This window comes from Solanum lycopersicum, chromosome 8 (genome assembly GCF_036512215.1).
Source record: "Solanum lycopersicum chromosome 8, SLM_r2.1".
Lineage (NCBI taxonomy): Eukaryota > Viridiplantae > Streptophyta > Magnoliopsida > Solanales > Solanaceae > Solanum > Solanum lycopersicum.
The window spans coordinates 29,953,054-29,968,625 of NC_090807.1; the positions used below are offsets into that span (position 1 = coordinate 29,953,054).

At 34.0% G+C, this 15,572-nt stretch overlaps 2 protein-coding genes across 2 annotated transcripts in view; both read right to left on the reverse strand.

Moving 5' to 3' along the window:
- Nucleotides 1-6,467: 6,467 nt before the first annotated feature.
- On the reverse strand, nt 6,468-8,314 carry LOC101244976 (uncharacterized). The gene is made up of 5 exons (XM_004244819.5): nt 8,006-8,314; nt 7,832-7,913; nt 7,658-7,757; nt 7,038-7,120; nt 6,468-6,912 (listed from the first exon to the last, which is right to left on the reverse strand). The coding sequence occupies exons 1-5, from the start codon at nt 8,163-8,165 to the stop codon at nt 6,711-6,713; spliced, it is 627 nt and encodes a 208-aa protein (XP_004244867.3). The 5' UTR covers nt 8,166-8,314; the 3' UTR covers nt 6,468-6,710.
- Nucleotides 8,315-14,018: 5,704 nt separating this feature from the next.
- LOC112942003 (uncharacterized) overlaps nt 14,019-15,572 on the reverse strand; it is a 2,923-nt gene continuing 1,369 nt past the window's right edge. Inside the window, exons 2-5 of the mRNA XM_069288327.1 lie at nt 15,536-15,572; nt 15,297-15,437; nt 14,898-14,984; nt 14,019-14,417 (exon numbers count right to left, since the gene is read on the reverse strand). The exon at nt 15,536-15,572 is cut by the window's right edge and continues 1,102 nt beyond it. Of these exons, the coding sequence (XP_069144428.1) occupies nt 14,019-14,417; nt 14,898-14,984; nt 15,297-15,437; nt 15,536-15,572 (664 nt within the window). The remainder of the gene's footprint in view (nt 14,418-14,897; nt 14,985-15,296; nt 15,438-15,535) is intronic.

Consider the following 15,572-nt stretch of genomic DNA (forward strand, 5'->3'; position numbering starts at 1 on the left):
ACCTAGCTACTACCGTCGATTCGTCAAGGGATTTTCTTCTATTGCTTCCCAACTAACAAACTTGACTAAGCAGAGTGTTCCATTTGTATGGTCGGATGAGTGCAAAGAAAGCTTTCAGAAACTCAAGACTTTGTTGACTACTGCACCCATTCTCACCTTGCCAGTGGAAGGTAAGAACTTCGTTGTTTATTGTGATGCATCCTATTCTGGGTTGGGTGCAGTGCTAATGCAAGAGAAGAGTGTAATTGCTTATGATTCGAGGCAATTAAAAATGCACCAACGCAATTACCCGACCCATGATTTGGAGTTGGCCGCGGTAGTATTTGCATTAAAGCAATGGAGGCACTATCTATATGGGGTTAAGTGTGAAGTCTATACGGATCATCGTAGCCTACAGTATGTTTTTACTCATAAGGATTTGAACTTGAGACAAAGGAGATGGATGGAATTACTGAAGGACTACGATATCACTATCTTGTATCATCCGGGAAAAGCTAATGCTGTGGAAGATGCTTTAAGTAGAAAGGCAGGGAGCATGGGAAGTCTAGCTCACTTGCAAGTTTCTAGACGCCCATTGGCTAGAGAGATTCAGACTCTGGCTAACGACTTTATGAGGTTAGAAATAAATGAGAAGGGAGGATTTTTGGCCTGTGTGGAGGCAAGATTTTCCTTTCTTGACGAGATTAAGGGGAAGTACTGTAATGATGAGAAGCTGATTCGGATTCGAGATAAGGTGTTGCGAGGAGAGGCTAAAGAAGCAAAAATCGATGAGAAAGGTGTTTTGAGAATTAAGGGAAGGGTATGTGTACCCCGCGTCGATGATTTGATTCACACTATTCTTGTAAAGGCTCATAGCTCAAGGTATTCTATACATACGGGTGCAACCAAGATGTACCGTGACCTAAAGCAACACTTTTGGTGGAGTAGAATGAAGCGCGACATTGTTGATTTTGTTGCCAAATGTCCAAATTGTCAGCAAGTAAAGTATGAACACCAGAGTCCCGGAGGAACACTTCAGAGAATGCCCATTCCTGAATGGAAGTGGGAGAGAATTGCAATGGACTTCGTGGTTGGTCTTCCAAAGACAATGGGTAAGTATGACTCCATTTGGGTAATCGTTGATAGGTTAACTAAGTCTGCTCACTTCATTCCCGTTAAGGTGACTTACAATGCAGAGAAGTTAGCCAAACTTTACATCTCAGAAATTGTTCGATTGCATGGGGTTCCACTCTCCATCATATCGGATAGAGGTACGCAATTTACTTCTAAGTTTTGGAGAACATTGCATGCGGAATTGGGTACTAGGTTGGACCTTAGTACTGCGTTCCATCCTCAGACCGATGGTCAGTCTGAGCGAACGATTCAAGTGTTGGAGGATATGCTTCGTGCATGTGTGATAGAATTTGGTGGTCATTGGGATAACTTCTTACCCTTAGCAGAGTTCTCATACAACAATAGCTATCACTCAAGTATTGATATGGCCCCATTCGAGGTATTGTATGGGAGAAGATGTAGGTCTCCCATTGGGTGGTTTGATGCATTTGAGGTTAGACCTTGGGGTACTGATCTTCTGAGGGAATCGTTAGATAAAGTAAAATGCATTCAAGAAAAGCTTTTAGCGGCTCAAAGCAGGCAGAAAGAATATGCAGATCGGAAGGTTAGAGACTTGGAGTTTATGGAGGGTGAGCAAGTCTTGCTGAAGGTTTCGCCCATGAAAGGGGTGATGCGGCTTGGTAAGCGAGATAAGCTTAGTCCAAGGTACATTGGTCCATTTGAAGTTCTGAAGCGCGTGGGGGAGGTAGATTATGAATTAGCCTTGCCCCCAGGACTGTCCGGAGTGCACCCAGTATTTCATGTGTCTATGTTGAAAAGATACCATGGGGATGGAAACTACATCATTCGTTGGGATTCAGTTCTGCTTGATGAGAATTTGTCTTATGAGGAGGAGCCTATTGCTATTCTAGGTAGAGAAGTCCACAAGTTGAGGTCAAGAGAGATTGCATCCATCAAGGTTCAATGGAAGAATCGACCAGTTGAAGAATCCACTTGGGAGAAGGAGGCTGATATGCAAGAAAGATACCCACACCTGTTTACAGATTCAGGTACTCCTTTTCGCCCTTGTTTCTTTTCTTGTGATCGTTCGAGGACGAACGATGGGTAAATTGGTATCTATTATAACGACCTGTTTAGTCGTTTTGAGCAGCAGATTTTATGTCTGGAAAAACTGGCTGAGACGACGGATCCCACGACGGACCGTCATGGGCACGACGGACCGTCGAGGGGGTCTCATTCCAAAACACTTAGATTTCTGAAATTTGGGTACTGAAATCGACTCTCTGAACTTCGTGACGAAGTGGCAGGACGGACCGTCGTAGGCATGACGGGCCGTCACAGACTCTTTAATAAATCGAGTCTCTGAACCTTGTAACGGAAGCAGCAGGACGGACCGTCGCAGGCACGACGGGCTGTCACAGTCTGCGTAACCCTGACTGGGTCAGATTTTTGTTTAATATTTTAAGGGGCGTTTTGGGCTATTCCTGATTATAATTATAAAGTTAGTGGTTGAATATTAATAATCCAATTTCTTGAGGGTTAAAGGAGATAACCTTAAATTAATTAGTGGGTTACTTTTGTCATCTTTTATACTTAATTATATGCTAATTAAGGTAAAAGAAAAAGGGTTTGAATAAGAAAAATAGAAAGAAGAGAGAGAAGAGAGAGAAATGATCGAGAGAGAAGGAACGAAGAAGAAAGCAAAGATTTTGAGGATTAGCTTTCTTGATCATAATTCTTCGGTGGAGGTAGGTTATGGTTTTTATGCTATTCGTAGTAAACTCTTAATAGCGAATGATATGTATTGGGTAGTGTTGTAAACCCTTCTATATGCTTAATTGTGTGCTTGCATGGATGTGATGATATAATTGTGATGAAATAAGTATGATGAAACTATTGAATCCTAAATCTTGAAAACCTCTTTGTTAATGATGATGTCTTGGTATAAAAGAAGGCTTGATGAACTAAAAGAATGAGGTTAATGGATCGGGTGTCATGAACCGACACGTAGTATTAATGGATCGGGTGTCACGAACTGACATGTAGTATTAGGGGATCGTGTGTCACGAACCAACACGTAGTATTAGGGGATCGGATGTCACGAACCGACACGTAGTATTAGGGGACCGGGTGTCATGAACCGACACGTAGTATTAGGGGATCGGGTGTCACGAACCGACACGTAGTATTAGGAGATCGGGTGTCACAAACCGACACATAGTATTAGGGGATCAGAGTGTCACGTTCTGACACAAGAGGAATAAAGAGAATGAATCTTGAATTATCTTAATATACTCAAAGTTTAATGAACCTATTTCCCAAATGAGTATGGTATGGAGGGTTGCGTGCTCATGGGTGTACTTGGCGTACTTATTAATGATTATAGTACTTGTTGTTGCTACCTGTTGAATATTGTAGTTGATTTTATGATATTATTCGATATATATTGTTTTCTATTTTGAGTTGGCCGATGATATCTACTCAGTACTCGTGTTTTGTACTGACCCCTACTTGTATGTTTTCCTTTTGTTCATTGTGGAGTGCAGCAAACGTACCGTCGTCTTCAATTCAACCGCAACTCTAGCCAGTCTTTATCACGTCAGATTTCAGGGTGAGCTAAAGCTTCTAGCTTGGACTGGATCTTCTTCTTCATGTCTTGATGCCTTGAAGTTCTGGCAAAGACTAGCTATTATTTATGTTTAGTTTCTTAGATACTCTTAGCTTTAGTAATTTGAGGATAGATATTCTTGTGATGATGACTTCCAGATTTTTGGGATAATAATAAGTGTTTGAGTTTTAGAAGTTATTAATCTATTTTTGTTAATGAGTTTTAAGTCTTCCGCATTGTATTCTGTTTATTATGGTTAAAATGTTGGGGTTTAGATTGGTTGGTTCGCTCACATAGGAGGATAAATGTGGGTGCCACTCACGACACGTTTTGGGTCGTGACAACCACATACCAACAATATGATTTCTAACCTATTCAACATTGAAATCGTAACAAGGATACTAGGGAAAGGAGTTCGACAAGAATGACGGGAAACAACCCTAGTTTTCAAGATCTTTGAATCATTCGAAAGAAAATTCTCTTGGAGAAAGAAGTCCAGGAGAGAAACCCATACCCTAAGTAGAACTTAATCTACTAAGACCATATTGAACGAAAACTTGGAGAAACCTTGAAATCGCCTAGGAGAATCAATGAAATTTTCTAGTTTTTTTCCCTCGCTTGCTTACTTTTTTGCGTCTTTTTTTTCTATGAATTTGAACATGATTTTTAAGTTTAAGAACAGATATTGAATTATACAACTTAGTTTTAATAAGTTAATTTAATAAACTAATTAACCAATTACCAAAATGCCCCTCCTAAGTTGATTAAACATAGGAAACTATAACACTTAGTCAAATCTAGAAATTGGTGTTGACTATGATTTTGGTCAATATTTTGACTTTATATTAATTAATTAAATCCTTAATTTAATTAATTTAGGTACCTAGTGTAATTACTAAAGTACTCCTAAGTCATTGGAACCAAAATTAACCTTTTTGGACCATCCTAGGTTAAGTACTAGGATGTTTCTTGCATTATACTAGGTTACCATAAGAATTTCGATTTGACCCCTTTAATTTAATTAATTAAATGGATAATTTAATTAATTAAGTAGCCTAGGGTAATTACTAAAGTACCCTTAAGTTGTTATAACCATATTTAATCCTTTGGACCAACCTAGGTTAAATACTAGGTTGTCTTTTTCTTGTCTCAACCGAAATCTTGAAACTTCTTTGTGATTTTGGTTTTGACCCTTTAAACTAATTAATTAAGCTGCTAAATTAATTAATTAAGTAGCCTAGGGTACTTAATAAAGTATCCTAGGGTACTTAATAAAGTATCCCTAAGTTGTAACTAACTGTTTGGACCATCCTAGGTTAGGTACTAGGTTGTCCCTTTCTTGTCTTAACCAAAATCTGAAAATTTCTTTTATAGTTTTGGTTTTAGCCCTTTTTAAATTAATTAATTGATTTGTTAAATAAATTAATTAGGTAACCTAGGGCAATTAGTAAAGTACCCCTTAGTTGATAGGTTTATAACTAACCTTTTGGACCATCCTAGGTTAGGTACTAGGTTGTGTTTTTAACTAGTACTAGGTTAGTGTCAACCCGGTTTTGATCCTAGGTTGTCGAGTGCACTAGTGGGTCCATTTAGGTTATTCCTAGGTTAGTTAGCTATTTGGGGCAGTAAGTTAGAGTCTAAAATTGGTAGGGAGGTTAGGCCCCACATGAATTTGTCCCTTGTGCACGTATCCCCTTAACTATCCTAACTGAATTTGGTTAGGGTGGTCCCCTCCTTTGGCAGCTTATTCACATGTCTTGCACATCTGCTTGCACATGGGTTGGTTGCACTTTCCTAACTAATTATTATTTATGGTTCATTTGGAAATGTTTACATATTGTCCCAAGGACCCTCACTATGTCCTTGGGTACTGCTTAATTTACATGATCATTTTAAATGGTTATGTGGAATGGTACTAGGCTTGACACTTGGATGCCTAGTACTTTGTGTTAAACTATTCATAACGGATTTTCTTTTAGCTTAGGGTCTTTATTGCGAGTACATTTATTGAACAACAATCTTGATTGGGGTATGACAACTCAAAAAGTATATTTCTTATTCGTATATAGAAAATTGACTAATATCCCTTAGCCAATTTTTCTATACTATACCCAATATTTCTCAATAATGGGCATTGGGGTGCCTATGTACCCCTAATAGGCTATCGTAAGGGCATATTGTCTCTTCATTAGACATACGATTTTCCGGAATGTTACACACACACAAATGATGAGAAAGGGGTTTGAAATATTGTGTTTGAATGAGTTTAAATGTTTAGTTGGCAAAATCAAAAGTACAATGGTTCAACTTACAAGCGGAGCCAACTACGAGGGTCTATCAAGTCATTCCGTCATTTTTTTTAAAGTTTCATAACCTCTTTGTTCTCCCCAAGCATCAAATAATTGTCTTCCAACTTCAAAATCAGTAAAATTACAACAATCATGATATATTATTGATACGTGAAGAAGAGGTTGAAATTGAAAAATTAAAAAAGAAAAGAAAGGAGAAGAAGAACATAGAGGGAAAAAATGGCCGGGTCACTAAATGATATAAATAGATGTAAATTTGGTTTTTAAAATTTTGGTAAAGGATGGAAATCCCATGTTAGCAAATTTTAATGAAAAAAAATGATTCAATAGGTTGAGTAACATGAAATCATAGTTGAATAAATTTAGAGTAGAAAATGATAATTGAATGACTTTCTATGAAAAGAATTGATAGTTAAGTGAACATTACTATATTTCCTTTGACTGGACAATCATTTGAAATAATATGCTTAAAGGTATGAGAAAGTATTGGTATGATATGTAATAACTGATGGACTAAACCATTTATCTTTCGAAATATATACATAAAAAAATTCTTTCAAAAATAATTGCATCGTTCTGAAAGAGGCAATACTATAGATTGTCAATTACAATAGATGTTCAAGTCCTAGAACTGCAAAAATTGTTGGTTATTGTTGTGCATGCTTTATTTCCACCAAAGTCATAATACTTATTTTTTACAACTTTGATCCCTAAGTTTATATTGTTGAATCTTGATGGCATTACTCTGTCTTCTGTTCCGCTCTTCTTTCTGACATTTCCAGTTTCTGATATGAGAATAATCCTCTAAATAAATGAAATAACCTGTACTGGCAATTGGAAACACCACATCCATTATACTCGTCCTCTGAACTGTTGTCTTCATCATCTTGGTCATGATGATTATCCTCTTCTTCACCTTTAAGCCCATCAAAGTCGTTGGATCTGCAGATTGAGTAGCAGGTTTTCCAACAATATTAGCTCAAACAAATAAACAACTTGTACATCGTACAATAGTTGAATTTATGAAAAACAACTATATCCAATGGAATCAATATTATACAACTTACACTTTGGGATCAAACTGATGGTTGACCTCTGATTGCGTCATTTTTGGATTGTGGCCAACCGATACATGTCTCACAAAACTAAGCTGCAAAATTATCAATGTTAGGGTATCAAAGAAATACTCAAATAATTTCAGTTACATGAAAGAAATAATATATAAGTGCACATCAATAATGTGGTATGCATAAAATCAAGTCGAAGATGTATGGATTATACAATATATCTAAGAGATCCTAGTTGTGTATGTGTGTAGCTATTGCCTATGATCAATTTATACCAAATATATCATCATTTATTATCTTGAAAGCAGTGGTGGAGCCAGAAGGGTGTAAATATTGTAATATTTTGGGTTATGAATCTGGAACTCCTTCATTCAAATAGACATTCATTAGAATTGACATATTTGTACAATGTAGTTTTTCGATGAAGGGTGTCCAATTGAACATTCTGGGGTGGCTGTGGCTACGCGCTGCTTGAATGATTAGGAGATCAAAGATCATTTTTCCACTATCATCCCTTTTCCAGAATGCAGTTTCCAATATAATAGAACAAGCATACAACAACTATATATTAGATTATATAAATATTTCTTTCTGAAAACATCCTATGGAAGAGAATAAACCTTATCGCCATCCTTGATCCCGTAGGTTCCTATCAAATCATCATCTGAAAGTAGTTTCTGTCCGTCATAACTCAGACAAAAATGCCCCCATACATGTAACCTGCAGTCACAACACATTCAAATAATTAAGGAGATGCACTCTAAGGAACAATTGATTGATTAGCTAATACATACCATGAAATCTTGCAATGGCTGAAGGCCTCTACCACGGCCCGTTTGAGATCATCCACGTTACCATTTCTAGGCACTTCAATATCTACAATTAAATCTCAAAATTCAATCAACTAACAAAAATTTGGATACACATGAATAGAATAGAATAGAATATAGAAATGTAGGTATAATTACCGAAAGAAGAGCCATCTAATTTGAGGATGGAAAGCTTAAGGGGTTCCTCAGGTAACTTATCATACAAGAATGGTGCTGCAACACAAATAAATGATCCATTCCTTTGTAATGAAGCGTTCGGGCTAACATCTTCGTCCTCCATTATGTTTGAGGTCTGCATGACTAATATTATTATTAGTATGCAAACCTTCAATTAATCTTCTTCTTATTTCTGACTTGTACATTGATTCATTAACACCATTTTTGGTCCCTTCACCATTCTATTTCAAAGGGGCTTGCTTTGGTTTATTGTTGAAGAAATTGTTTTGATTTGAGGACATTTTTTAATAAACACAGAGAATGAGATAGATAGAGAGAGGGGACATTGGATGATCAGAAAAAAAAATTGGACGTCAACCACATTTTTCTCTTTTTTTCTTTCACAACTAGTTTTTTGCACGTGGATCCCTAATAAAACACATCTTTTTTTTACATTTTATATTATACATGACATAATTTTGCCTATAGCAAAGTTAAAAAATAAAAATTGATTAGCTTATTAAGATGTTAATGATTGAAAAAGAAAATATAATTAGTGTCACTTAGTAAACAAAATCCCAATAAAATTAGTCACTAACGAAACAATAACTCAGTATTACCAAATTAAATTATGAAGGTACATATATAGAAAAGAATTTGAAGTTGATTTAAGTTCAAATTTAATATTTATGAAAAAATAAATACTTGTTATACGTTCGCGACTGATTCACTTCACTAAATCTACAGTCATTTCTCTTGCATGAAAACAATGCAAAAGAACTTTAAAAGTTGAACCTATTTGAATCCCCCTTTCCCGAAGTTGCTAAGAACAAAGTTTATTTCATCAGGGGGGTGGGGGGTGGGAGGTATTAGATTTTTACTCTCAAATTTTACCATAATTGAAATATATTTTTTCTGTTGAAAAAGAAAGTCAAAACATTACCATATTTGGTGATTCTTTTCTTCGAGGAAAATTTTAGAACACTATAAATTGAATACCCTTCTTCTTATACCAAACAACAATGCATTCACGATGTAGACATTTAAAATTTATGTTCATGCGGTGAGTTCTGTTATTTTGTTTATCACTATTACAATTCGCAATTTGTAATTGTAAACTTCCACATGATATTGATTCCTTTCAAACCCAACACAAAGAGTCAGACATTTATCATACGTAGATTTAGAAAACATATACATGAGGTGAATGGAAGATCGAGAGTTAAGGGCTCTTTGTAGAATTTCCACTCTTCATTCATCAGCGGCTAGCGGAACCATTTCTTTGAATGAGACCATAGTATTCCGTCCTTTTTTTACCTATAAATATGTTTAAGAAGTGTAATTATAATAATTAAGAGACTGACTTTTGATTTACTAATTATAAATCATATTTAATACTTTTTCTGTCCAACAATACCTTGTTCATTGATTTTGAGCATTTTTTAAGAATCTATAAATACAAGGGTAATTTCATTAAATTACGGTTTGAATATAATAAAATAATGTCTTAAAAAATACAATTAAAAAATTATTATAATTAATGAAAAGTATAAATTAAAAATAAAATATAAAATTATCAATTAATTTCATAAAATAAATAAATATTATTAAATATTTCAAAAATAGTATAGTGAATAACAATTTTGGAGGGAGAAATCATAGAGTAGTGATGCGGAGAAGTATATAAGAGAGGGGGAAGCACATGGGAGAAAGAGGAAGAAATTTGAATATTGACTTCTCTATTTGTTTGATGATTGGGATTTCAAAACATCATTCCAAATAATAGGAATTTAACAAGTCAGTATGAGTTGTGACCATTCTTGATTTATTTTGCTAAAACTAAGTAATGTATGAATATGGTACTCTTTCCTTCCATTTAACAATAATTGTACACTACATACTATAAAACATAGTTATTTAATTATATTTGTGCAATTTAAAATTTTAAGAAATAATTCATTTTTAATGTCTATTTTATTTTTACTATTTAAAATCTAAAAATGGACAAGTAACCGAAAAAATAAAAGATATCACACCATATTAAGATATCATTAGTGTCTTTGATGACTTTTTATAAGTCAAAGGAGAGGGAGATTGTCCTAGGATTATAAACCTCCCCCCCCCCCCCCTCTCACCCCACCCCACAATCACTTTTTTGTGACACAGAATGTGTGTGAAAAAGAAAAAGTTTTTTTCTAATATAATGTACATATTTAATGTCATAATAATTGACAATTTAAATTATTAAAAAAATATTTTTAAAAATTATTTAAAATTTAATATTTCACATAAAGTTGAAATGGATGGAATAGTTTTATGGTTGTGCCGTTGATTCTACTTTAGTTGACATTATTTTCTTATTCGTTAAGCAAAAAAAAAAAAGAGGACGCATTCTTACATTTTATTTATGAAATTTTTTACTGCCACAAAAATGTTACTTTAACATATCTAAAAATAGTATCAACATGTATGTTTATAGCTAGGTAATATATTTCAATTTACGGGTAATTCAGATTTTTCAAGGAAGATTAAATTTTAACGTGTCATTTGTTGTAAAATTCAAGAACCTTCTATTCAGGAACTCTCTCTCGTCATTTTGATTTTTCACTTTTGACTTTTCATTTTTATAATTGATCTCTTCTTCTCAATCAAAAAATGTCAACTCACCCCTTTGTTTTATGAAAGAGATTTTTATAGCTATTCTGATTTTTTAAAAAGAAACAGTGTATTAGATGAGTGAGTTTACTCCAATTATCATAGCTGGTATTCTAATTAAAAATACAAGTATGAGTTATCATTGTGATCAAAATGCTATTGATTCTATTCTTATTTCGTCTACTAGTTGAGCCATTTGTATTTTTGTGGTGAATTAGTTTTGTTTAATTTATTTTTTGTCTTTCTAAAAGATTAAGTAGGTTAAACACAAGTTGACCAAATAGAGAAAATAAAGATAAGAACACAATTAAAGTTGTATCATCAAATAAATTATTGTGTTCTTTAAAAATTTTGATAGGTATACTTGTAATTATGAAAACTCTTTTCGCATTGCACTTGTTGATTTTACTAAAAGTTGGTCCATTGATATTTGCCAACCATTTACATGACTATATACACGCAAAGTTGTATACTTTTTGGTGCAGATTGGTAAAAGCTAAATGATTCAGAAACGTATGGATGGAAAAAATGTTTTCTATGGCAATTTTGTTTGGAATATAGTTTATTTCATTTAAGGAGTGTAGCGGTTTACGGAGATTTTTTTTTAATTGGATTTCTACTCAATGTTGCTCTAGGAAATTTACATATCTAGCTTGATTAGTCTGATTGCAACATCAATTAGGACCAGTAAATTTGTAATTTCATTTTTGTCTATTCAAGATTAATAACAAGTTCATAATATTTTCTTGCGTGCATCTTCGTAATTCGATCTAAACATGTAAAAAGTACTCAAAATCACAATAAACACCTAATATTTAAAACAAGTTTTAATTTTTTTTCTTATTATAAAATTTTATATCAAGTCAAATTTATTAGATTAAATCTATGATTTATTTGTTTTTCTAGATCGTGTCAGAAGGTTATTTTGTTCAAACACAAATTATGCTATAATTATTTAGTCTTGTATTTCTCATTACTAACTCTTTGGTTTGGCACTGCATAATTTATTTTTTTAATATTTTTTTTTAAAAAATGATTTATTTGTAAAATTATTCCTCACTTTAGTATAAAAAGGAATTGAGAAACCTTGTGGATATTTTTTGATATTTTCATTATTTTATTTTATTATTTCATCCTCTATCATGATCTAACTTATTCTAAGATTAGCATCCAAACAAGGAGTTATTAGTTTACTCATATTACTAAAAACACAGAGTATAGAACTTTTGGGTAATAAGTGAAATTTCTTGACTATCCTTGAATTCTCTTTTGTAGAATCATTAAGTGTGATGATTTTATTCTTCATGATCAAAAGCCTTACTGAATTTTCTACCTAGACTAGATTCTTTGTGTGTTAGTCATTAAAAGTGGTTACTACATTAATGAGCTACCTTATTTTATTGACGCTCTTTGACTTATTCAAAATTTTAATAACAGTACGTAATTCACAAGTTTTGAGAAGTCATTTTCGCCATCTTGAAATTAAATGGAACGAGTCTTTGGACATTTCAGTTTCATATATATTGCTACTGTGAAGTAGTGATATCGAACGTATCAAAATTTCTAATTGACTAAAATTCAACTTAATTTTCTTTGAGCCAGCAAATTGACAAAATTGTGAATTGAATGAATGAGAAAAGATGAAAAGTTGTTATTATAGCTTACAGTGCTAATATGTACTTATACAATTTCATTGTAACTAACTAACAGAAAATGTAACTAATAACTAATGAACTAATAGGATATTGACAGCTGGATAACAATAATAACTAACTACTAATTAACTCTTAGCAACACTCTTTTCATACTCTTCAATACCCCCCTTCAAGCTAGGAGATATGAAGATGTTCTTCATGCCTAGCTTGGATACAAGATATTCATGTTGCAAACGACCAAGACCTTCAGTTAACACATCAGCAAGTTGCTCCGTAGTGGCCAAATGCTGAATGAAGACAATACCTCTTTGAATCTTCTCCCTAACAAAATGACAATCAATGTCAATGTGTTTGGTCCTTTCATAGAAGATAGGATTGGATGCAATCTTAATGGCGGCAGTGCTATCACTATGTATAACAACAGGCAAGCTAAGAGGCATATCTAATTCACGAAAATACCAATTATCTATGTAACTTCAGCAATAGTGAAGACCATGCTTCTATATTCTGCTTCTGCAGAACTCCTGGAGACAGTGGATTGCTTTTTTGACTTCAAAGAAAGTAAAGAGTCCTCAAATTTTACCATATACCCGGTAATGGACTTCCTAGTATCAAGACATGATCCCCAATCAGCATCACAATATGCTTGCAAGGAATCAGAAGATTGTGCAACCAAAAATATGCCTGAGCCTGGATTCTGTTTGTTGTATCTTACAACTCTAACAACAACATCCATATGAGACCTCTTTGGTGCATTCATAAACTGACTTAAGCTTTGAACAACATAAGACAAAATTTAAGTAAATCAACCTACCAATAAGTCTTTGATATGCACCAATATCTGATAGCAGTGAATCAGATGAAGAACCTGTATGTTTATCAAAAACTATAGTAGTTATTTTGATATTCATTTCAACAGGTGTGGCAATAAGTTTAGACCCACCTAAACCCAAATCAGAAATTATCCCCAATGCATACTTCCTCTGGTGCATAAAAATCCCTTTAGTGTTTCTAACAAATTCTATCCCTAGAAAATATCTCAAAGTTCCAAGGTCTTTTATTTTGAAGTTGTCCTTCAGAACTTTTTTAGTTTCATTAATCAACTTCAAGCTACTACCAGTTACCAACAAATGATCAACATAAATCAAGACAATCACAATGCCTTCATCTGACCTTTTAATCAACAAAAAATAATCCATATGACTTTGTTGAAAACCAGCAGCTAATAGAGCCTGAGTTAATTTCACATTCCATTGTCTCGAAGCTTGCTTAAGTCCATATAATGACTTAAGTAACTTGCATACAGGTTGAACCCCATCATATCTATGAGTGTAACCTGTAGGCAATTGCATATACACTTCCTCCACTAAATCACCTTGCAAAAAGGCATTATAGACATCCATTTGCTGAACATCCCACCCCTTAGTAGCAGCAAGAGTCAGCACTGTCCTTACAGTGACCATTTTAACAACTGGAGAAAAGGTCTCCTGATAATCTAATCCTTCCTGCTGACTATAACCTTTGGCCACTAATCTAGCTTTGAATCTTTCAACTTCACCAGTTGCTTTGTACTTGATTTTATATACCCACTTGCAACATATAGCCTTCTTACCAATAAGCAGAGGTATTATCTCCCAAGTCTTATAATCTTCCAAAGCTTGTATTTCCTCCTTCATAGCTGCCACCTATCTCTTGTCCTTGACAGCTTGATGATAAAAATAAGGCTCAATGTTAACTGAAAGATTAGCAATGCAACATTGATATGAAGGAGACAAGCAACTGTAATCAATACTATCTCTAAGAGAGTACAGACAATGAGACTTAGATCCAGACTTAGTTGAGGTCACAAAATCCTTTTGCGAAAATGGAGGTCTGGAAGTTCTAGTGGACTGTCTTTTTTCTATAGTGGAACTTATAGTTGGTTCCTGAACAACTGAAAATGGATTCATATTTGGCTCATCAGAAGTATGATCAATAGAGTATCTAGTGGTACTATCAGTATGATCATGCATGCAAACATGATCATCATCTTGGATATTCAAAACTGGAACTGAAACTTGAATTGTATCATCAAATACAATTGTCTGCATATTTGCATTAGAATGAATCTGAAAAGGAAATATGGATTCTGTAAATACAACATCCCTGCTGATAAAAAAAACTTTACTTTCAAGATCATAAAGTTTGTATCCCTTTTGTGTGGTGCCATAACCCATAAAAACTGATCTAATAGCTCTCGGTCCAAACTTGTCTGTCCTCAACAGTTTGGTAGCATGACATAAACAACCTATTATTCTCATGTAAGACAGGTCTGGTGATTTGTTGAACATCATCTCAAAAGGTGACTAATTATTCAACACATTAGATGGAATTCTATTAATAATATGAACTGCAGCTAAAACACACTCCCCCCAAAACTTGATTGGAATGTGACCTTGAAATCTGATAGCTCTAACTGTCTCCATGATGTGTCTATGCTTTCTTTCCACTACACCATTTTTTTGAGGTGTATGTGGACAAGAACTCTGATGAATGATACCTTTAAAATGAAACAACTCACTCACTTGAGCATTGAAGAACTCTCCCCCATTATCTGATCGAAATGTTTTAACCTGGACACTGTACTGGGTTTGAACCATGGCATGAAATTGCTTCAATATAGTAGAAACATCAGATTTAAGATGCATGAGATATATCCAAGTCCATCTAGAATAGTCATCAACCAATGTAAGAAAAAACTTTATCTTATTGTGAGTTGCAACTTTGTAGGGTCCTCATACATCCATATGAACTAAATCAAAACATTTTGAACTCCTAGTGTTACTAATGGAGAATGGTAATCGAACTTGTCTAGCCAATGGACAAATATTACAACATTGTAACTGAAACTTCCTTTTATTAGCAAACATATATATCTTTCTAATAACATTCATAGGGATGTGACCTAATCTTTTATGCCAAACTTCACCCTCATCAGAATCTTGGATAGCTGTAGTATCAATAATTTTATGATGTTGTTCAGTGTTTATCAGTTGAGGAGACTTCAAAATGTATAAACCACCATCATCTTTACCAATCTCCTTCACTCTCCCAGTGAGAAGATCCTGGAGAAGGAAGAAATCAGGATAAAATATAGCACAACAATTCAATTGTCTAGTTAGTTTAACCACTGAAAGAAGATTGAAGTTAAAATCTGGCACACATAAAACATTTTAACTATATCGACTCCTTGTAGTTTA